At 35.6% G+C, this 25,429-nt stretch overlaps 1 protein-coding gene and 1 long non-coding RNA gene across 2 annotated transcripts; one reads left to right on the top strand and one right to left on the bottom strand.

The window, feature by feature from the left end:
- The first annotated feature begins 2,014 nt into the window (after positions 1–2,014).
- On the top strand, positions 2,015–13,027 carry LOC126815206 (keratin-associated protein 10-7). Its single transcript, XM_056099513.1, has 16 exons — positions 2,015–2,116; positions 3,167–3,229; positions 3,421–3,585; positions 3,712–3,861; positions 4,294–4,446; positions 6,978–7,127; positions 7,296–7,448; positions 7,992–8,141; positions 8,638–8,793; positions 9,609–9,761; positions 10,215–10,376; positions 10,813–10,962; positions 11,565–11,702; positions 12,126–12,209; positions 12,639–12,732; positions 12,906–13,027. Exons 5-16 carry the CDS (start codon positions 4,296–4,298, stop codon positions 12,967–12,969), a joined length of 1,605 nt encoding a protein of 534 aa, XP_055955488.1. The 5' UTR covers positions 2,015–2,116; positions 3,167–3,229; positions 3,421–3,585; positions 3,712–3,861; positions 4,294–4,295; the 3' UTR covers positions 12,970–13,027.
- A 1,822-nt stretch (positions 13,028–14,849) lies between these two features.
- On the bottom strand, positions 14,850–19,978 carry LOC126817029 (uncharacterized). The gene is made up of 4 exons (XR_007678726.2): positions 19,819–19,978; positions 17,270–17,486; positions 16,210–16,295; positions 14,850–15,399 (listed from the first exon to the last, which is right to left on the bottom strand). It is a non-coding gene; the product is annotated as an uncharacterized LOC126817029 (long non-coding RNA).
- Positions 19,979–25,429: the final 5,451 nt, after the last annotated feature.

The following is a 25,429-nucleotide window of genomic DNA, read 5'->3' as shown; positions in this document are numbered from 1 at the left end:
TGTCTTTTAAAGCCGAAAAAAACATAGAATGAAATATTGGTGTAATATTAATTAGCTTAGAAGAATCCCAGCATGTTTAAACACACACTCTGACATGCCGATCATATGTGCCAGCTAGGTTGCTCCAGCGACAATAGCCCCATCTAAAATTGAATTTGGATATGGTTATTAGACTAGATAAGATGAGTTTGATGCACGGACCAAGACAGTCGTCAATATATTTCCTCCGCATGAGTAGTAGTACCGTAGTTCTTTAACGTCTGCTTCCACTAAAGTCGTATCGCAGACAAAACCTAGGAGAGCCGAAGCTTCTTCCTGTTTTTAGAATATGATTTTGTAATATTTCTATTTGTGACCACTGGCCATGAATTGGTTTAGTGATAAGTTCTTCCCTTTATTGAAATTTAAAAAGACGTAGCCTTTGGTAGTGGGGCATTTAAGACAGCATTTAGGACAAGCCAAGCAATCCCAGGTAATTTATAGCTTTCAGCTGTTGAGCGTGGGGACTGGGGAGTTGCCGTGTCCGAGATAAGACGCGGGCCTGTTAACGAGGGTGTCCGGCTTTTCATCTATGTAATGGCCGAGAAAGTTCCTGGGCGTGGTTTCCCCTGCTCAGTGATGCAAAACAGAGGGACTGGGGCCGGCGACGAACAGCGCCTAGACGTTTGGATGGGACGAAAATCCAAGGCCCAACTGTACACGTAAAAGATCCCTTGGCAGTATAGGAATTCGAAATGAAAGTAGCTCGTATAGGCGGTCGTAGCGTCGCTCAACGGATATATATTTCCATTGTAGCACATGCATGGCGAATGCCCTATTTATTATCCCGGTTGGTGCATTCTTGTTACAGGTCCAATAATTCTGTATAAAAGATATCTGAGGTCTCATAATTTTGACAGGGTTCCTCCCGATGACAAGGAACAATTCCTGCCAATGTTAAAAACTTATATTCCGCAGATTGTGGCAGTAACTAAGCCAAAATGGATGTTTCAAGTTAGATAACGTTCCTTCTTGTATATGACGCTCTTCGAAAAAAGACTTTGAAAAGGATAGGGCTTCAACAATTTAAGTAAGATCGACATGAAAATGGTTATGCTTGTTTGTTGGACAGTGTACTTTTTAATTTTCTACTGTCATTTTCAAAGCATTACCTACGGACTCGTATGGTTATAAAGAATCCATTGTCTTCTTTCTCTAAGCTTCAATATTTTTGTGAATAAAGATATTTCCTGGATTTTTTTTTTTAAAACGGGGGGATTTTATTGATTAACTGTCACCCATCAATCATTTTGACAAATGTTTTATAACTTCTCATGCATAGAGAGAACCGATTTAAATATAAAGCACTTACAGGGTCGTATAGGTGTATTTATGCGACTTAAGTTTGTAAATCATGATGGCAATAGTCGTCACTTTGCTGCTAATAACAGGTAGGAAATAGCTATTCTTAAAATCAGCAGGAATAATAGTATTATATACATTCAAATACAATATGTTTATGTATACCCCGTGTCCATGCTTTAACGATAGGCTACACTTACTGAAATTTGGCTTAAAGAGACATTATTACATTCAGTTAGAGTTCGAGATAATTTTTTCTAGAAACTTTCATGTATCGACAATGGATTGTTAGATTCTTTTATACGCCCACATTTTCATGTGGACATATATTGTCGCCCCTGTCCGTCCGTCCGTCCGTCCACAATTTGTTTGTGGACACTCTACAGGTCATAATTTTTATCCGATTGCAGACCTAAACTTTCTCGAAAATGGCCCCTGATTGTACAAAAAATCGTTTTTTGTTTTTAGCTTATTCTCTATCCATCTCTTGCCTGGCAGCCGCTGGTTTCAAATGAAAAAAAAGACATGCTTGATAAACTACATACTCTAGTGGGTTGGTTTCTTTGTCGGCCTTCTCAAGTGCACAGATAACATAATATTTCCTCGTACAAAAGCAGCAGCCACCACGCCACTGACATAATACGTACATCTGCATATGTTGTATTGACAGTTAGAAGTTGCAAGTCTCACTACTGTCCAGAACCAAGCGGTCTAGCAGGAGCATGTGTATTTAGACCTGAAATCAATTGTTTAAGTGATTCAGAATGTTCAAACGGTATGTTTTGTACTTTGATTATTCTAGTTTGAAAACAAAATCACACCGGCTGTAGTTCTTATAACATAACACATTATGTAAATCTATCTTATTGAAGTCATTTTAAATTATGTTTAGTAATATACAGTTGCCATGACAACCAGTTTTTTTTATAGTATCTTATATCTATCTTGGTAATCAATCATTTATTGGAAAACATGACACACAGGTGTATTTAGTATCGCTAATATGATATGAGATAAGACTCTATAGTAGCAAGGTGTAACCATACTAACAGTAGGCCCCTAAGCTATGTTTAATTGAAGTCCTAGGGTGTGATTTTAGCGATATAAGAATCCCTTGCAAACTGCGATATTGTAAAGGTTGACTGAATCTCTAATAGGAACATATGGACTAATTTCGTTCAGTATTTACATAGATATGAAGAATTGAAATTTTTCAATGATGATGTGACAGCTGACGCTTTTCGAAAGACTTGAAATTACTTTTGCACGGAAACACTACGTGTTACTGTTATTTCAGTGCTTTGTGAATCTTGTATTTATGGACTTAGAATTTTCTGCGCGGCACATTTGTAATATATCTACGGTAAAATAAACAGGACATGGAACATATAAAGTTGTAACATGGACGGGAAATCTTCCTTTGTTCTTTTCGTTGAATGTTATTGCACTCTTTTGCTGGTTTACATTAGTTTTAGTAGAAATCATTATAGAGAAGTGGGGTGGGTTTTCTAAGCAATAACACCTCAATGTTTACACCTGTTAACTCATGAAAGCCGTGCAATAAATATAACTTGCCATAATGTTCAATCCTCTTTAGTGCACATTTTAATAAACTGACAAATTCTTCCCCGCCCTAACCCTTTATTAAATCCTGGATACACCATTGTCGGCCCGGAGAAAAGCTTCGGACTTGTACTAACAGGCTTAATGCGAAATATTTGGTAAATATAAGAGTTGGATTCAGCCAGAGTAACAAATAAATAAACACCATTCTGTGTATGTCAAGCTCAAACTTTTCAGTACATGTATTTGAATTTATATTTAGGTCAGCTTTGCTGCAAAGAAGGTTGTGGTAGTGTGTGTAAAAATCCGATACACGTTTCCCCAGGTAAAGTATATTCATGTTTTTTACTGGTATATCCGCTAATTTTATACACAAATATATGTATTAGAAAGAAGGATTAGTATAGAATCTGCAATAAAATCCAGGATAGGGTTATGGATGTAACCTATGCCTTTTAAGGGTTTTCCTGTGTTTAAATATGGCAAGTTGACAACACATTGTACTTGATTCAACAGGTAGATGTCCACGCCTATCACCTTCAGCTTATTGGGTCAGATGTTTACAGGTTAACCGATGTGATAATGACGCGGATTGTTCACCATCAAGGAAATGTTGCCGACAGCCTTGTGGAAGGCGATGTGTTGATGTTGAGATTGATCCCGTCCAAAAACCGAAGTTAGGTATATGTATTTATTTTATTAAATTATAAATACATTTCTTTGGTGTATTTGAAATATTTACCTTGTGGAGAGCAGCGTCCTCAAAATATATTTAGCTTAAATGAATTTTATAAACATTTTAAACAGGAACCTGTCCCAGTTCTCCAGATCCATCTGTCATCCTTTGTGGACCAGACCGTACTAACCAATGCGACACCGATGGCGACTGTCATGGGGATCTTAAATGCTGCCCAAACCCCTGTGGCAGAGTTTGTGATCTCGTTAGACCAAAGCCAGGTTAGTCTTATATTTCGTAATTCTAAAGAAAGAAATTAATGGAAGCTGCGATTAGCAGATAATATTTGTTGTGGTTGGAAATCCATCAAACAAAATGAAGTGATGACAAAAACGTCATGTGACCATAATATTGTGACATTTTCTCTCTGATCGTTAGTAGTCCAGTTATAAATATAAATGACGTTCCAATTGTAGCAGTCCTATTAATCACCGACAAGAGTGCTTTTTGTCAATATCACCCAACGAATTGTAAAAGGAAACCTACAAGGAAAGATATGTTATAGATATGCATATTCTACAAATGATTTAATCAAAAACAAAAAAAACAAAAACAAAACAAAAAACAAATGATGGATATTCACGTCTATCTGGAAAACAGGGCATACCTGTATAATTCAATATCTTTAATTCTATGCATATTAATTGCTACAGGTATGTGTCCAAGTAACCGTCGTCCACCTTTCTGTAGAAGAAGATCAGATCAATGTGATAATGACAGAGACTGCCCTTTAACCCAGAAATGTTGTCAGCTTTGGTGTAGTAATCGATGTGTTGATGTTGCGATTGATCCAGTCCAAAAACCAGGTAGAGTTATAGCATTTGTTGTTAATAATGTTAATGTAGTTTTACATTTTCTTTGATGTATGAAGGTTAATGTAAATAACTTAGGTACATGTATTTATTTTATTGTATAAATATATTTCTTTGGTGTATTGGGGTTAATGTAAATAAATTAAATATATATGTATGTGTTTTCATGTTTATTAATTTATAAATATACTTTCTGTTTCATTGATAAAAAATGGCACTACAACATTACGTAATTTAGTAATTAAAGTGGGTCATTCCATATCAACTGGACCAATGGTGGAAACATGACCCCCTCCAAAAAAATTATAAAAAAATATATGTTATAGTATATGGCCTTAAACTAAGAAATCCTAAATTCTACCTCTCTAGGTTGGAAACTCGCTGAGATGTGGCCATTTAAAATTAGGGCACTGAAATGGATCATAAATTCAGTATTTTTTTCAGTTTTCGGATGCTTTAAACTCACATTTCTTATAGGACTAGAACTCCCTAACTTTGTAATCTGAGACAACTTTTGGTGTAGATGATGAATTTAGCATCACACGCATTGTCCAATGCATACTGTTTGCGCCACCAGAATGAATTATTCACTTTTATTTTCAAGATTTCTACAGCCCCTGGCAAAGTCACTATTGCATACAAAACCTCCAAAATTGACATAGTTAATGTCAGTTTGTCTAATTTTAATCTTATCGTCAAAACCCATTATTCCAATTCGTGAAGCGTATTAACCATTTTGTTCTCATTTTGGAGGCAAAATAAAATTAGAACAATACAATGTACATCCAAAATGCTGACATATTTGTAATTAATATGCAAAAAGTCACTCTAAATGGCCAAAAATGAAGGTGAAAATGGGTATATTTTGTACGTTTTCAGTGTACACTGAACTACGAGACTGAATATTTGAAAAAAGTATATTATATCCCATCGACTCGGAATCTTTTGTAAATTGAAATAAGACAAACTGACATTAACTATGCCAATTTTGGAGGTTGTGTATGCAACAGTGACTTTGCCAGTGGTTGTGGAAATCACTTTGCCACCTGGTGGCACGAACAGTATGCATTGGACAATGAGTGTGATGCTAAATTCATAAACTACACTCTTATTAGAAGAGCGCGTTTAAAGCACTCGAAAACCTAAAAAAAAAATACTGAATTTATGATCCGTATCAGTACCCTAATTTCAAATGACCATATCTCAGCGAATTTCTGACCTGGAGAGGAATAGTTTTGGATTTGTTAGCTTAAGTCCATGTTCTATAACATATATTTTTTTATATTTTTTTTTGCGGGGGGGGGGGGGTAATGTCCCAACTTTCCGAAATTTGTTCCACTTGACATGGAATGACCCAGTTAGATAGTTCGAATTAAAAGGCAAATGTTAACGCCCCCGGTCTTCAGACCCTTTCCTCCTAAAAAGGAACTTGGTAATTGTTGGCAGACCGTCGACAATTATATTTTCAATTGGAAAGATTATGCGGAAGTCGGAATTTTTTTAAATATTAATTTCCGTTACATCTCAATATTGGCTCCGCCTATTGGTCTGGAATTTAAAAGAGGTCGTATCCTTTAAAACCAAGTTTCTAGACAAATCGGCCCCGTTTGTCGCGACGCAGGAGCGCCATCACGTAGTGATCTCTAAAACTATTATGGCCACTTCCGCCTTCATTTCTATCGGGTTTGGAGCTCAAAGGACGGCAATAAACTCGCTCTAACTTGACTGAATGAAAAATCTAACATACCTTTTGACTTTGTGGAATAACAATCTATAATTCTAGTGATCTTTTTTTTGAAAATCTTATCGGATTCCAGAGAACAGATGTATTTTCTTCATGATCACCATCAAAACATTGAAGAATCGATTATGTCGTAAATTTTATGTTAATTAGATTGCCATTACTTAGATTTTCCTTTTTCTCACTGTTTTATTGTCGATTTGGGATGATACGAATATTTAGTATATATTAAAGACGTCTCTATTCATTTGACCTCATTTGACGTTTAAACCTATATAATGTACATGAATTTTAGGTACTATTTTTTTGGCGGATGAATACAGCTGTTCTGTATTGTATTCTGTTGTAGACTGTGAAAATTTTGGATCCATGTGTCGACGCTTTAAATCACATGGATCCATTAAACCTTCTAACTGTTTAATTCCATTTTTTTCATTGAAGATTCTTATATTACAAATCTTTCCCTACACTAGAAACGTAATCACTGGATTTACTTTAACCTGGAGACCTTATTCCAGCTATTGTCAGAAAATTAGGTCATCCTACTAGAAATACGAACACGGTTTAACTTTTATGAATTTACATTGTGGAGAGAAACGTCACCGAGTTATATTTTGTTCCAATAACTTTTATAAACATTTTTACAGGAACCTGTCAATGTGAAAGAGTTGGTTCACCAAACGAATTAATGTTTAATTTATTTTCTCGCACTACTAAAGAGAGTGTGCTTTCACAAAGGGGACAAAGCGCCACGGGTGTATTAATTATGGTAATTATTATTCAGGAATATGTCCTACATCTATAGATCCAGCCGTGGTTAGGTGTCGTCCGCCAATTACTGATGAATGTGGCAATGATGATGATTGTAGTGGTAGATTGAAATGCTGTTCAAATCCTTGTGGACGCATCTGTGACCTTGCGCAACCCAAACCAGGTGGGTTTATTTCACTAGTACTACTGCAATGCAATAACATTGAATGTTTGCATTGATAAATAAAAGTGACACTTAACCACATACGTTCACGTCTATCTGGAAAACTTATACACAGGGCATACCTGTATAATTCAATATCTTTAATTCTATGCATATTAATTGCTACAGGTATGTGTCCAAGTATCCGTCCTCCACCTTTCTGTAGAAGAAGATCAGATCAATGTGATAATGACAGAGACTGCCCTTTAACCCAGAAATGTTGTCAACTTGGGTGTAGTAATCGATGTGTTGATGTTGCGATTGATCCAGTCCAAAAACCAGGTAGAGTTATTAAATTTGTTGATAATGTAGTTTTACCAAGAATGACACATTCCGTTATTCTATGTAATAAATTAAAGGGTATGAGGTGATACGATATAACAAATTCGTAGATTATCGAAAGAATATAATTCTTAATGGTTATTTTTTCCAATATTAACAAATTGTATCTCATTTATTGGTCCCCAAATTAAACTTTGATATATTTGCTGTATGTTCGTGGTTCGTGGGTTTCCCTTAATTTCTTTTACCCAACTGAGTTGTGCAATAATACGTACTTGTCAGATACACATTAAAATTAAACAAATTATACGGAGCCCCTGAAGTGCACGAAATAATTAATTCGTTTAAACGAAAAATTGATTTCGTTAATACATATTGTTTAAACGAATTAAAATTTTAAGAGTGGGGTCGTTCAATTAAGGGGCTCCGTAAAATTATATAGAGAATCTATAATAAGAGACTATTATCGATATCTGTGTTGTATATATGCAGTGGTCAATCTTGGACTCTGTTTAACCCTATCCAGTTTTTATCGTTTCCCAGGAACATGCCCAACACCTCCAGATTTAGCTCTAGTAAGTTGTCTTTTACCAATAATAAACCAATGTAGGAATGATGGAAACTGCAGACTTGACCTTAAATGCTGTCCAAATCCTTGTGGGCGAAGATGCGATCTAGACAGACCAAAACCAGGTGAGATATTTTATATCCTAAATATATTTTAATTTTGAAACTGGCAAAAACATTATTGTAATCACTCGATATATATGTTTGGCTTCGGGGTACTATTAATCACCGACAAGAACAGATTAGATTTAACAATGAACAGTAGAATATGCATATCGATAAAATTATTTCCTTGTCGGTCACCTTTTGCGGTTTGTAGCGCGAAAATAAGGAATTGATACGGACTCTGGTAGAGAAAGTAGGCGTCCTGTTGCAAAAATTATTTCCTTGTCGGTCACCTTTTGCGGTTTGTAGCGCGAAAATAAGGAATTGATACGGACTCTGGTAGAGAAAGTAGGCGTCCTGTTGCAAAATATGTACTTTGGACTGAATTTGTTTTGATCGCTTTGTGACGGGGTCGAACTGTGTAAATATCATGTAGGTATTAAACTGAATTAAACAAATATATTTGAAATTTTACATAAACGCTTTATAATATAATTCGTTTTATAATAATTTGTAGGTTTTTGTTCAAGAATAACGAAACCCACTGAAATTTGTTTAGTAGTTGATAATTGTAAAAATGACAGAGATTGTCCTTTATCACAGAAATGTTGTCAACAGGCTTGTGGTACTCGATGTGAAAATGCTCTTGTTATTGCACCTCCTTCCAAACCAGGTACTGAAATTAACTATTTCTATAAAACCACAATGCAGTAGAAGGTCAATAATCATTAAACATTTACACCTTACTGTTTTCACCAGAAGATTGGTAAACACTTAATGAGACAACCCGCTTAAAGTGGCAATATTGAATACAACAAGCCTTCACAATCCATAAATACATTATTAGAGAACATGGCTAGTACGGGGTCCTGTTTCTCGAAATCTTAACTAAAGATAAAATCCAAATACTTCAATTTTGATTGGCTAAGCACTAAAATCATCTAATATTATCCAATCAAATTACTAAAATTTGGATTTTATCTTAGTTAAAATTTCGTGAAACCAGGACCAGGATCTTAAAATGTTAGAATGTATAGATTAATATGCATAATTCATATGATTGAGGGCTGATTTTTGCCGACGAATGGTTCTGGAAGCAAGAATCGTTATAGCTATAAAGCTACTGTCTGACTGTCGCAAGTGGTGTTCATTTGGTTATTTCCGGTTTCTAATAGCTGTATTATTGGAAGTATTTGAAATACCTCCAAATTCATAGTACTAACATACTTAATGTAGAATCCTGGCGTGTTCGAACAATGACAATAGGGGTTTGCTTCAACGTTCGAAAAACACCCATGTGCACCCATAGACAATGTTGAAGGACTTATCTTAAAAGGATGTATCAGTTTCTTTTCGATATTTTATACTAAATTTTCTGGCAATTCTTAGGTTTTAAAAACATAACCTGACTGTATCAATATTTACGAATAATATAAATTCAACTTTAGAAATACATCGGTTAGTACCATATTTGTACTTGTATTATAGGTGTATGTCCTGTTTCTGTTGGTCCACCTGTTGAAAGTTGTCCATCTCCACCACTAACTAACCAATGTAACATTGATGATGACTGTAGTGGTGATCAAAAATGTTGTTCAAGTACCTGTGGAAGAGTTTGTGATCTCGTTAAGCCCAAACCGGGTAAGTCCAATCCATTATTTTAGTTGAGAGAAGTGCCAATTCGTTATAAAATAGAGTTCCATACCTTCACAAGCCCGCTAAGAATCTAATTAGAAAAGTGAAAGTACACTTACAACGTAAATAATCAGAATTACACACCACCACCTCATTATAAAGACTTTGTATTATTGCAAAACCGTACAACATATATCGGATTGAACATCCATTTCGCTTATTATTAATGATAACATAGAATAGGACATAAAGTAGAGTTCTCCCCCTTATATATTTGCATTCTGACCTGTGGGTTTATCTTGGATGTTAAGAGAGTAGCTCTTCATGTATTATGTAACTTCCTTTAGGCTACTGACATGTACGTTTAGAATAAATGGAGAACCAATTACGAGTGGTTTATCCCAACCCAAATATCGTAAAAATGTTCATAAATTGCAAAGTATACAAAATATTCAACAGGGTTTTGCCCCAACTTACCACGATCAGCGTTTTTTGTCAAATGTGTACCATTCAGTAGATGTGATAATGATGGAGATTGTCCTTCAAGACAGAAATGTTGTGAACGTGGATGCGGTAGACAATGTGTTAATGCTAATACTAACTCACCAATAAGAAAACCAGGTAAAAATCGTTTGAATTATATATGTTTTCGGGGTCTTGTTTAATATATGGGATATAGATTCTTGAAATTCTTGTAATTTTGTATCAAGTGTAACATTTTTGGGAAGAGAGTACGATAATATTATTTGAACATCAAGATTTTTTTCGTCCATTTTCTTTTTCATTCAAACATTCTTTACCATATAATGTTTTACAAGTAAGATAATTATAGACATGTTAACAGCCTTTGAATTTGCTTGTTACAATGTGTAGTGACATCAGAATAATTGATTGTTCTAACTGAGACAGAACACATTTCCATTCACGGAGTATTGCGTAGGCCGAGAAAATTCCCTCATCGCACAATGTATGGCGTATGCCCGTCTTCATTAGCCCATGTAACACTTAGGTGTTTATTTGTCATAAATTTATGTATTACATAATGTTTTAATTCTAGGAGTATGCCCCACCCCTCCTGACCTAGCTGCGACAAGCTGTGTTCTACCAATAACAAATGAATGTAGCAATGATAGAGGCTGTAGAGATGACCTTAAATGTTGTCCAGATCCTTGTGGAAGAAGATGCGATCTTGTCAGACCAAAACCAGGTCAGATAATTCTTATATTAGTCATGCAAATGGTTACGGGTAAAATAAGAATACATACGGTCGTATATGCCAATGAAAATGACATGACACACTCTGCGTTATCCAATAACCCATTATGATGTTATCACACGTGGATATAAAATGTTTATTGTAGGCAACTACTGAAATAAACTAGATAAGATAACAAAGGTGTCGAAGGTTATTCAAGCCCGCGTGGTGGCGTAGTGAGTATGGGTCAGAAAAGTGGACTGAATCTACGCTATCCGGGTAAAATGTCCACCATAATACACTGCGTGACGTACGTCTGTCAATATTAGCCCCGCTAGTATAGAAACGTATAAATACCTCAAACCCCATATCAAGGTCTTGTTAATAGATATACTCATTTAAATACACCATCCCTAATTCTTCTATAATTTGTCACACCATGTTAACATTTATATGTCTTTTGATACAACTGTAGGACCAACAACATATGCCTTAACTATACAAGAATTCAATTCTTAAATGTTCTCAGCCTTATATAATTGAAGGTGTGTACCTGCGAGTCAATCATGTAACAAATAGAATTCTTAAATGTTCTCGTACTTGTTCAATTGAAGGTGTGTGTCCAAGATTTGTTCCTGCTCGTCGACCTTGTAACAAATTTGATGAATGTGAAAATGATAGAGATTGTCCGTTGACACAGAAATGTTGTCGGCAAGGTTGTGGTTATAGATGTCAAAGCGTGGCCAAACCAGGTAAAGTGGTGAAACCCATTATAAATATTAATAACTTGATTCACGGGTATTTATTTGCGTCGACTCAAAACTTGAATTATCACCCGGAGAACCAAGTTAAGCGAGTCGATATTGAAATGGGTTAAACACGTCAGTATTTGAAAATGCACGGTGTGATATTTTTTTGAGACTCATCATAGGGTAAATGTCACGTGGGCCCAGTTGTAGAATGCACAATTTTTCGGTTTAAGTATTCGTGACACCAAGCACTATTATGCAAACTATATATAGGGTATGCTATTAGAGATGGCTGTTCCGTTTGTTCATATTGTGGTAAACATCTTCGAATTAAATCATGGTTCCGATCAGATACTTCAAAAGACACTTATAAAAATCCATTTATAGATCAAACCATGTAAAATAAAAATAAAAAATTCATTACAGTTTGCCCTACACTACCTTGTGCTGGTTTGATAAAGTGTCAATATGGACAAGAATTAGATTGGAATAATTGTCCAACTTGTCAGTGTAAGTATTAGATAAGAATAATTGTCTAACATGTCGGTGTAACTATTAGATAAGAATAATTCTCCAACATGTCGGTGTAACTATTAGACAGGAATAATGGTCCAACATGTCGGTGTAAGTATTAGATGGGTATAATTCTCCAACATGTCGGTGTAAGTAGTGGTTAACATTTCACTTGCTTTCTTAAAACTCAACTTATCAAATACACATGTACTTATTTCTCAAAATTGGTATTTATATTTATTTCTCAATCATCATATTATATTTTCCATATTCTGCACCCCAAAAAAACATTACCTCCTTGCAGTGGAAGCCTGTACATTTGACAAACCTTTCAGTAAAAGTTACGTACCAATTAATGTTACATCATATCTCGCCTGGTTCGACCAATGGGGTAATGATATTGTTAACTTATATTCATGTTTACAGGTAGATTATGTCCTAAAGGCGTGCAGTTGGTGAATTGTTTAGTACATCCATGTAAGTTTGCAACGTGTCCGTCTCGTCCAAATGCCAGATGTGTGTAAGTATAACAAAACGTTTATTAAAACTTTTGCAATATTATTCAAAACACTTTTCGAAAAGGACAAAATATCTTCGCAAAGGACACTCCATGTGGTTTGTCGACGAACTGGGTCGAGCAATTTCAATAAAGAATAGAAGCTGTTCTTTACCCAATATTTTTATATTCCGCAGCTCTAACTACTGTGGTGGGTGTAAAGCGGACTTCTATGAAAATGGTAATTTAGTAACCTGTTAGAGAGTGGAAGGAAAACTACGAAAGTGAATTTAAAAAAAAAAAAAAAAATGCAATTTGATTTCTTTTCTGTTTAATTTTGAAGCAGATGGTGCGTGGGCGGGGAGTTCTGGAAATGAAAAGAAATGAAATGACCTTTAACGCTCTACTGTTCTGCTCCGACTAGGCTAATGAAGGCGGAATTGTTCTAGATGAAATGAAATGAAATGGAATTTAACGTCCTACTGTTCTGCTCCGATCGGGCAAATAAAGGTGGCTTTCTGGAAGAGATATAATAGCAAATTGAAGATGATATATAATATGTAGTTCCTGAAATCCAGTTTCAAATATTCCCGAAATTCAACTATATATCATCAGCGACAGGTAGCACGCATACGAAGGACGACGATATATCCTTCACGAGAGCAGTATTTTTTGACATGAGTAAAGTTTTTGACAGGGTATTCCATGCCCTACCTCAAAAGTCTACAGCAGAAAAAAAATGTCGAAAAGCGTAAAATTTTAAGAGCAGTTGGAAAAGGGTGGATCTTTTAGGGATGGTTGGAAATGTTCAAATCCTTGGTTAAGATATGAGGCAGCAACCAAAACAATGTTTTGTTCCACATGTGAATCAGCTAACTTTATAAATGCATTCACATCGTAGTTCACTAAACAAAAGCTTTCAAGAAATAGGCCTCAACAAAGAAGAAAAGAGATAAGAATTTTGTAAATTGTAACATCGTGGGTATATTTTATGTATTTATACGAGAAAAACCAGATAGATACGCTCGTATTTTGGTTTGTTTTGGGGTGGCGAAAACAATATGGTTATTAAATTAAAATGGAAAATTGGCGGAAAAAGTGGAACCCAGAGAGAGAACTGTGGGACTATGTTACCAACTTCGAGGAGACACCTTCAATGGTTCCACAACTATTCAGAGGGAAGAAAGCGGTCTGTTGTTACTGGGGTGTCTCCTCTTCCCCAAAACTATTTCCCCGGTCCTCTTCATTTTCTCATTTATATAAATGACATTCTGAATGATATAACATCAAATGTTCAACTCTTCGCTGATGATACTTCCCTTTATCTGAAAATTGATGATCCCACTCAATGTGCAATTAATCTAAACAGTGACCTGGAAAATATTTAAACTCATGGGCTGGTATCCTTTAAGCCACTGAAGAACGAAGCACTAGAAGTGATTTAACACTATTTTGCCTATACCTTTTTTTAGGACTTCGAATTTTGTCTAATGGTTTGGATTGTTCGTTTTATTTTATTATTAACTAAGCAAAATCCTATTTTACCTATACTTTTACTTTAAATAGTACTCCTATAAAAGAGGTCTCTGATCACAAACATTTAGGCTTAACTTTTCAACGAAATTGCAAATGGAATAAAAAAAAATTAATGATATTGAAAATCCCCCAGTAAATGTGTCAATTGTTTAAAGTACCTTAAATGCAGACTAACCCACAAATCGTTACAAATCATTCTTTCATTCAACCTCATTTTGATTATTGTGACGTCTGCACGGGCTAACTAGCTAAGAAATTAGGGCTCCTACAAATGTTTATCTAACATTTGAAGCCAAAATAAAAATTTGTAATAGGCAAAATTAGCTCTAACATTGTGCACCTTTAATTATTGTCTACAGTGGGCTGGAAGGTGGCGTGGGTGTATTATAAAAAGAACACTCACTTTTCTGTCTTTAAGGCGAGTAAATTTGTTATTTTTGTTGGTTGTGGTGTTGCTGATGAAAATAAATGTTTTATTCGAGTCCAGATCGTTTCATATGAAATTTTGAAGTATATAAATATTTTACGATAATAGCAAAGAATTGTTATCTACATTACATGCATATCCAATAATTGCTAGGCGGACAGCAAAATAACAACAAACACTGTCTCTTGCGTTTATTCAATGCATAATTATATGATATATCAGCACTAAAATATGAAAATTTGAAACAATTATGACCTCTACATAAAATATAAGGCCTTCATTTGGAATAAAAAGATGCTCAAAATAATTTATCACCAGTTTGTCTTATGACAGTTTTGCATTTTCAAACGTTGTTATTCTAAATAATCAAGAGTCCCTGACATTTAGTGGAACTGGAAAGCCCATGTTGATTGTCACTCATAGAACATAACAAATAGTTGCAATCTTTGAATAAAGAATATAACAGTGACCACCGTCTTAATTACCTGATGATTGGTAAGAATGATAAGACGCCATGACACTTTCGTAAGATGGTGGCGGGTCAGTTGAACATGTCGGTGGAGCAGTTGGTTGTTTAAACGTATCATAATTTCCTGGTATATCTGCTATTTCATTGGTACTTCCTGATTCTGTGACAGCACTTGGGGTGTTTCCTGAAATATGTGCTATTTGACTGGTTCTTAAAGGGTAATTATTTTGATTTACAGGAACAACCTTAGATCTCTTCGCTGCAATATAATACGATAAACAGAAAATATCGATCAAAATGAGACACAGAGCCAGATTTAAAACCTATAACAGAAAACCAGCACTACGATCTGCGTTCATAAAGTGTGTTTTCTATAGTCATATGAAAATGTGTTCTCGTGACCCGTTCATAAACAACATTCCAGATAGTGTTCTTTCTTCTAGAATTATTTGTACTATGCTAACGAGCTAAACCTAAAATAAAGTATTGCCATGGTTTGATGAAAGGAGTTAAATCAAAATGTATTAAGCAGTTCTAATCATCTAATCGAGAATACGAATATAACTCATAATATAATGTTCAACTTTGGCGTTGTAACATTGGTGCCCAGAAAACAAAAATGCTTTCTGAAGCTCATTGGAGTTAATACGCAAATAATCATCCAATAATAAGTATGGCATTCTCAGTAGAAAAATGTAAAGGTGGGAGAGGGTGTCATTGTTTCAATAACCTGTAATTAACGCACATTTTAGGTGAGCACAATAAATGAAAATAATAATGTAACCAAGGTGTTAACTCCATGTTCCCAAATGAATAATTCCATCCGGTTGTACGCCGTACGGGTCACAATGCTCTGCTTTGCGTTCGAAATATTTAACAGTCAAAATGTAAACACAAAGATAACTCTGAAATTGACGATTGAAATATTCTGAATTTCCTCGGGTTTCTTTTTGATACCCCCATGAACAATCCCACCGAACTTCCGGCCGTCTGGTTCTTGAGCCAATGCCTTCCCCACTATGCCACCATGACCTGGCATGTAAAATACAAGTTACCTGTTGATACTTACGGCAAAGACAACACACGAGTATAAACAATAAGCCCACACCGAAAACACAACCAACAATTACCAAAGGAAAATTTGATTCACCAGAGCTGGAAGATGGATACATTCACATTAATGTTTTAAAATATAAATAAAGATTTAAGAAAAGTTAAATCCTGCTTCTCTCTTAGGGCTTTCATTTGAATACCAGATTAAGACTACATATGTCAATTAAGACCATTTAAAAGTTTACGGATCAATTTGCAATTAATGTTTTGAGTAACAAAATTGGAATTTGCAATTTAAGTTTGATTTTGAATACCATTCACCCGTACCTAATTAATGTGAAGTTCACCATTTAAAAGTTACGAAGCAATTTACTATCAATGTTATGAATAAGAAAATTGGAATTTGTTATTTAAAGGGGCATTTTTCAAGAGCTAAATCTGCCAAATGCAAATCTTTCAGTTGGCCTCATATGTTTTATAAATCATTAATAAGACATTTATTTACATGACAGGCCCATAATCAACTCTCTAGAACTTCCGGTGGTTTTGATTTTCAACGGATTTAAATACGATTGGCAGTTGATAATTTAATTTAAAAATGAATAATCGAGATTTTGTTTAGTATCGAAGCAATGACAATCGAGACTACACTGTTAAACGACGATAACTAACATATGGTCCAATTTTATTTCATTATTTCGTTTGCGAGTAGGGGTCTTTAAAAGTGGGAGGAAACCGGAGCACCAGGAGAAAACCCAGGAGTTTGGACAGGCAACCCTACTCCTTGTCACATTTAAGCGGAAAACCGAAACAACGTCACCTGACTCAATGACAGACCTTATGATGCAAATCGCACACGTTAACCATTCGCCCCCCTCCCCCTCTTGTGTTTTAAAGGTCATTAAAATCATGCAGTGCAGTCTTTCCCAATCTGGGGTCCTCATGGAAGGAGCCATTTAGAATTCACTATGACAAGTTGGTATTCGGACGATAAATTTCGGCAGCTGGAATACGAATGACGGCCATGTTGCTATGTGTTGGTATACTACTATTTGATAATAAATCTTCTGTCGTACCGACCATCACCTGTGTAACCAGTATTACCATTGCCACCATTATCACCAGTATTACCATTGCCACCATTATGACCATTATCACTCCTATCACCATTATCACAACAATATTCATCGCCTTCAGGACCACAACAATCAGAGTCACACTTGAATAGGTCAAAATTATTCGGAGGTGGGAAGGTATTATCTGGTCGCTCACAAATAGACCATCCATAACAAACTGTTGGAGATAAGAAAAAGAATAACTCTAGGTAAATCATTCATAACATGCTGTGGACGGTATGGCAAGATTGCTAGAATTTTTGGTCTTTAAATTAATGGCATATTATTAATATCTTAGGCTAATTATTGGATTCACTTACATGCATTGTAAAGAGGTCATATCTCACGTACTCAAATGAATGAGGGAGTTGTTGACACATTAAGAGATGTATGAGACCAAAACATAATTGTGAAATAACTGATGTAATGGAGGCACAACACGCGGTCGTCGCGCATGCAATGGGCTATATCGTTTGGGGTATAACACGAATTCCTGTAATCAAGTTTACAGAAAGTTGATTGGCCGTTTGTCCTCGATTTCGCAGGACCTGTGTACGAATGTATCGATCCTGGGCTTGTGTAGTGACTCTAGGTCGACCTGAACGAGGTGTATCATCAACATTGTGTGTTTGTTGGTACCGGTTCCACAGTCTGTGACACATTAAGCATGTTGGCTACTGCTCGCTGTGTAAAACCCATTTGAAGCATGTCAATAGCACGTAGACGTTCATCATGTTGAAGACTTCTCATTGCAAATTAAACGTAACACACTAAAGCAAAGATACGCTAAACGTTAAATTTATGCAAGAACCGATAGGAAAGCAAACATGGATAGGATAAACCAGCACGCGGCACTTTTCATCAACCCTTCCAAGAAGTGTCAACTTTGACAATGAACCGCTCCCACGTGTATGGTGCTATCGCGTGTCGCAAGTGCAGCTCAGTGGTTCTGTTGGGGCGATACGTTCTTCATCTGTGAACATCCTCTTAAAGCATGTCAAGTGTCCATGACTATTTATCATATCACAACCTGCATAGATATTTGCATTTCAATATCCCCTACTTTTTTGAAGAGTATTTATATCCCAGTACCTTTCGGTGTGTATCGGTCCGTAACTTAATGGAATATAGTCCTAGTTCGTAAGAAAAATCACGTTTTTAGCTTGTGGACACTCTAGAGGACACACGTTCTATCCGATTATGATGAAACTGAAAATGTATGTTCATTACCCAACGATCTCGGTTCCTTTTAATATTGAAGCATGTCGAAATGTAACATCCAGGATTATGGCAATTTATTGTACGAAAATCGCCTTTTTAGTTTGTTCCCTGTCCAAATTTACTCGTAACTAAAACTAAACCACGCGAACATATTTCTCCTGTGCTTAAACATACATTATGCAAGAGCCAAATCTAAGTCTTAATTTAGGCTTCAGATGTTATAGAAATTATAAATTAGATCTTTATTTAAACAACAAGCCCAAATTCAACTCTGTAGACCCACGGATGGCTCGGCTACAGCTCGGATTGAAATAGGATTTCACTAACTGATTAAATCAAATATGGCGCAACCTGATGAAAATACGTCAGTTAGATCGAGGCTAAATGATAGAGTGTACTTAGCGAGGCCGCTGTAAAGCGTTTCCGTATGCCATTGAAAACTTTACTTGATAATCGAGATATGTAGGTGGAGTTAACGCCTGTCAATCAAACGATCGGCCACGGTGAAGACGCATTTCGCTACCATTTCTAGTCAAATATTACAACGATGATAACTATGTTCAGAATAAAGTAATTTGACTGAATTTTTCAATATATTCTTCTTTCATCCTCTACTTTCGAACTGTTATAGCAACAATGGCCAACTCTCTATAAAAATCTCCCATAGTGTATCTTTAAACAGCTACACTGACTCCCACTTAGAGAAAGGATAATATTTAAGATAAATGTTATTGAATATAATACGCTGAATAATATCGACTCTCCTAAATATCTTCAAGAAATTATTGCACCTTACACTCCCTCGCGTTCACTTCGCTCACAGCATGAGAACCTTCTCGTATGTCCCCAGTGAAAACTGATAGTGGCGAGAGAACTTTCGCCCATAGTGGCCCAACATTATGGAATAGGCTATCAAAAAAGGTCAAAAAAGACTAAAGACTAAAAACGTGACATCGTTTAAGAAATGTCTTAAAACTGAACTCTTTAAATCTGTTTTACCTTAGTGTCAATAACTATTTTGTTTATGGTAATTTTACCAGTTTGGACATTTTATTATGTTCATTCCTTCAATGTGTTTAAATGTTTATCGTGTCATGGTTATTTTCATCTTTTAAAGATATCTTATGTAGATATCGCCCTTGAGCAACTAGTTTGTTGGATATTCCGAGCATTATGAATAGATTATTATTATTATAATTTAAAAAAAAAAACAAAAAAAAAAAACAATTTGTAACCATTCATTTATTAGTTCCAATAACCCTTTGTTTTAATACAGTGATTGAACTTACCTGGTGTGATTGACATCAAATATAAAAACAAGGCACAGTTAATAATTAACTGAAACATTTTTAGCTTGTGAATGTTGCAGTTTACAGTAAACACTCACACCAAACGGGGTATTATTGTACTGTTTATGGTGCAAATATGGCAGCTTGATCTTTGTATTTATTAACATGACTGAAGATCGCTATGATTCTTATTGAAAGGACATTAGTGTTACAACTAGTGAAGTGTTTTTCTGTGGGCGGGTTTACAAATAGAAAACTAGTCTTACACTATTCAGGATTAACTTTTGTTGGTGGTGTCTTGTACAATAATATCATGTGTGATACATTTGAACAATGATCCAAATTTCGAACAGCTGTTTAGGTAAAGCCGGAAGAACCTTTATTCATATATTATGTGAAATGAAATGGTGTGATTGACATCAAATATAAAAACAAGGCACAGTTAATAATTAACTGAAACATTTTTAGCTTGTGAATGTTGCAGTTTACAGTATACACTCACACCAAACGGGGTATTATTGTACTGTTTATGGTGCAAATATGGCAGCTTGATCTTTGTATTTATTAACATGACTGAAGATCGCTATGATTCTTATTGAAAGGACATTAGTGTTACAACTAGTGAAGTGTTTTTCTGTGGGCGGGTTTACAAATAGAAAACTAGTCTTACACTATTCAGGATTAACTTTTGTTGGTGGTGTCTTGTACAATAATATCATGTGTGATACATTTGAACAATGATCCAAATTTCGAACAGCTGTTTAGGTAAAGCCGGAAGAACCTTTATTCATATATTATGTGAAATGAAATGAAATGAAATGAAATGGTGTTTAACGTCCTGCTATTCTACTCAGAGATGATTAAGATAAACAATAAACCAGGGTAAAAATCGTGAAGTGGTAAAGTAAACAATAAAGATTTTGAATCACCATTTATAATTTACGCTAAAAAAATTAAGATCAACATTATCATGGCTATCCCCATTGTGCAGCTGAACATTTCTCAACTAGGTATCAACGGAGATTTAATTACAGAGTTTGTACTATGATTAATGTGATGTTCTATTCGCAATCTAAAGATTCGGCATTGGAATTATTTATACCTGTGACTATAATATATATCCAACCCACAGCTTTAGATCATAGGGGGAGCCACTGTGAGGAAGACATTGGCTAACCTGAGTTTTCCGTGTTCCATTTCTGTGCTGAACGAAAATGCTCATGGGAATTTTCCAATGTGGTTCCCGAAGCGTGGAGGTGGACAACGTATAGTCGTTCTGATGAGAGGAAAACAGAGGTCCTGTATACACATTGGCGTGTACGTTAAAGAACCATTGGCAGTCGGAATTGGTGATAAGAGTGGGCCGTAGCGCCGCTGTCCGGGCAAAATGTCCCCACAAAGCACACTACTTGGCGTATACCCGTGTTCATTAATCCAGTTGGGACAGAACAGTGGGACGCTAAACCCCATTTCATTTCATTTCGTTTCATTTATAGATCACGGTTGGTTTCATATTATGTAACAGGTGGGCCACAGTTTGTCAATAAATATACATAAACATTACAGATGGCAGCCCATTTGTCCATATTAAGACGCCAACAATAAAAATATTCTTTTGATAAATTCATTCATTTCTATCACTTGTGAGTGTATTGCGTTTTAGTAAATATAGCAGGTTAAACGTGAAGCTATATTGAAGTTTGCCTTCTATTGATTGTAAACTATGTTAACAATGTAACTTGCTGGTCTTTATAAAAGGGATAGGCCGTACACAAGTGATTCAAATTAAAGAATTACGTGCGATGATCATAATATTCTGTTTCTCAGAAATCGGATGATGATTTTTAAAACTAATTTGTTAGCCACTGGTCTTTTATAAAGGGATAGGCCGTTTACAAGTGATTCAATTTACAAAGTTACAAACGATGATTATAATATTCTGTTTCTTAGAGATCAGAGTTTAATAAACTAAGAGGACTTGGCACTGATGGGGAAACCGAAATGATTGTGCAAGTCAATGGAGTCGTACGTAAACAAAAAAATTCAAACCCGACAGCTAAATGCCCAACCAGATAATTTACCAAAATGTGAAACGATTGGAGGTCACTGCAAGGCACACAAAATAAATCTGCAAATGTTGATCCCTACCTTAAAAAAGTTTACAGACGTGCTTGGGCAGTTATATGATTTCTAGACTATAGTGCCGATAGTTCCGCAGTTCTTCTGTCCGTGCAGAAAATAATCAACGAATCCGAGCTGAAAGTATTACAACCTTCATCGACTGGCTGGTTAAACATAACTGTGTTCAACGCCGACATAAAATATTTTATCTTGGTAAAGCTCTGTAATTTTTATTCATAGTATCAACGAAAAACGGGCAAATCAATTTCCAATTATTATAAATTACCGGAGAGTTCATTTAAGAAAACGGCAAAACTGCGCAAAAACGTCCCGCGATTGCGCTTTTTCAATCCGATCCCCTCGAACTCCCCTGCTATTAAGAGGTGAACTCGCCAAGATTACTCCTTGGCCAAGAATACCGATCTGGGCACATCGCTTGCTGTGCTATTAGAAAATTCATCCATCACGCGTAGCAATAGATTAGTATTGCATTATGGTTATCTTTCTGTAGGGCCAGGCGAAACTGAAACTAAAAGGACCTCAATTAAGGTATGGACGTATATTGTCGTCGCCCATGTCCGTCCAGAATATGTTTGTGGACACAATGCAGGTCACAATTTTTATCAGTTTTTGACGAAAGGTGAAATATACGGTTTTCTCACAAAGATGTCCTATCCTTTCGATATTGGCTTGTATCGGACCGTAACTTCACGGATTATGGCCCTGATTGTACTAAAAATCACGTTTTTAGCGTGTGGACTGTCTAGAAGTCACAATTTTTATCTAATTTTTAACACCGTTCAGATATATCCCCATTACACGCTAATGGCGGTGAGTTCGAATTTCGTGACTATAGGACCGAAACTGCCCGACAAAGTGGACACTCCTTGCACGAAAACAGTGTAAAGGTATGTTATACCAAGGTTTCGGAACATCTTTACGTCACAATTTTTATCTGATTTTGATGAAACTTTAAATGTATGTTTATATCGCAGAGATCTCGGTTCCTTATGATATTGACGCATGTCGGCCTGGAACATCCATAATTATATGGCCCCTTATTGGACGAAAATCACTTTTCTCTGTCCATCTTTTGTTATAATATACTGCTTTCATCACACACATAGATTTATGCAGTCCTTGAAATATTTACAAACTTTTCGTTTAGCCAGGTCAGGGATGGACACTAAATTATGACCCCAGTCCTACTATCTCAAGTAGCATTATGACTCAATCCAAATACTACAACCATAAATATAATTCATGATACTCCTATACTTACAAGTGTTCATGTTTAACACATGTCTCGGTTGGTATAGGGACCATCCATTTATACACCTACTCAAAAAAGATCTAAATTCACAAGAGGTTTTGAGTCTAGCTTGCAGCGCCCGCCACAATTATCTGCCGGTACCCCCTTCAATAGCCTTCGCTCCCGGTTTTCCAATCCCCCCCCCCCCGCACACACACACACACACCCTCCATTCATCTGGATATGCAACGAAACATTCGCATATTTATTCCTTTGTAGGTAATTGGGGGCCTTTACCAGACAGTTCTATACAGATCAGATTATAATTTGTAGGTTCACAAGGTTCTACAAACTGAAATAAGGGTCTCAACTGTGGTAGTAATCTACAGAAATTGTTGAAATTTGACAGGCTTTTTCGTTTTACTAATTTTAATAATGCATATAAATTTCATACAGATCAGATGATCACTTTTGTCATTCAAACGTTCACATGGTTCACAACTGCCATAACCCTAGAAATTATTGACGGAAATTGCTGAAATTCAATAGACCTCTGTTTCACAAATTTAAATGATGCATATAAATTTCATACTTATCGGGTGATAACTTTGAACAATCGAGCATTAACAAGGTTGAACAAAGTGAAACAAGGGCCATAACTCTAGAAGTATATAACGTAAACGGAGATTGGTGAAATTCAATAGGATTCTTCTCTTTACTAATTTAAATGCACGTGCAAATTTCATCAAATCGGCAGATAACTTTTGATGTTCAATAAAGTGAAACAAGGGCCATAACTCTAGATGTAATAAACGGAAATTGCTGAAATTCAATAGGCTTCTTCGTTTCCCTAATTTAAATAATGCATATAAATTTCAGAAAGATCGGATGATAACTTTTGGCGTTAGGGTATTCACAAGGTTCAATAAAGTGAAACAAGGTCCATAACTTAAATAGGCTTCTTCGTTTCACTAATTTAAATCATGCATATAAATTTCACAAAGATTGGGTGATAACTTTTGGCGTTAGAGCGTTCACAAGGTTCAATAAAATGAAACAAGGGCCATAACGCTAGACGTAATAAACGGAAATGGCTGAAATTCAATAGGCTTCTTTGTTTCACTAATTTAAATAATGCCTATAAATTTCAGAAAGATACAATAATAACTTTTGAGGTTAGAGCATTCACAAGGTTAAACAAAGTGATACAAGGGCCATAACTCTAGAAGTAATAAACGGAAATTGCTGAAATTCAATAGGCTTCTTCGTTTCCCTAATTTAAATATTGCATATAAATTTCACAAAGATCAGATGTTAACTTTTGGCATTAGAGCGTTCACAAGGTTCAACAAAGTGAAACGAGGTCCATAACTCAAGACGTAATAAACGGAAATTATTGAAATTAAATAGGCTTCTTCATTTCACTAATGCAAGCAACATATATCAATTTTAAAATCACTGGATGATAACTTTTGGCGTTAGAGCGTTCACAAGAAATTGTGGACGATGGACGGCCGGCCGGGCGGACGGACGGGGTCGAAGGCAATATAGGTCCACATTTCTCTGTGGGCGTATTAAAATGGATAGGTTAAGAATCTACTATAACATAGTTATATGAATTAAAACACCATTATTGAGCTCTTTTTAACATATAAACAACACTTGAAGTGTGCAATATCATTTAGTGTGTGTTCATTCACAATCTAAACATGCCTCATATTAGTCGACAACATCTCTTTCTACTGGTGTATTGCACCTTGGTAACAGATTTGACCGTGGATCTCGACTAATACTTACCATTGCTTATCATGATAGAAGTTAGGAGATACTTTGTAGGCCACTTAAACGAAACAGTTCCCCAGCCAAATACTGCTTTAATTAAAATGGAATTCCGTCGAAGTTCTAAATTGTTTTGTTAAATGCCAGTCAATCTAATTACATAAGCAGGTCTTCTGAGAACATCACTGACCCCTAAGCTTGTCAATTATTCTTTACTTGAGGTGTAATCTCCACAAGTGTTTATCGCTGTAAGTAGTATGGTTCGAGAAATTAGGACTAATACTTTTGCAAATCATAACACTTTCCCATTGGATAGGAAACCTATGCCATAACTTAGTCTGTATTTGGCACACTTTAAATACCTCGACGAAAACCCTCTCTAACTCTATCAAAATAAGTATATTATCGTAATCCTTTTGCCTATACTGCTTTATTCTAATACAAAACAATCTTTGTTTT

The sequence above is a fragment of the Patella vulgata genome, chromosome 3 (assembly GCF_932274485.2).
Source record: "Patella vulgata chromosome 3, xgPatVulg1.2, whole genome shotgun sequence".
Classification (NCBI taxonomy): Eukaryota; Metazoa; Mollusca; class Gastropoda; family Patellidae; genus Patella; species Patella vulgata.
This window is presented reverse-complemented; position numbering and strand designations above follow the sequence as displayed.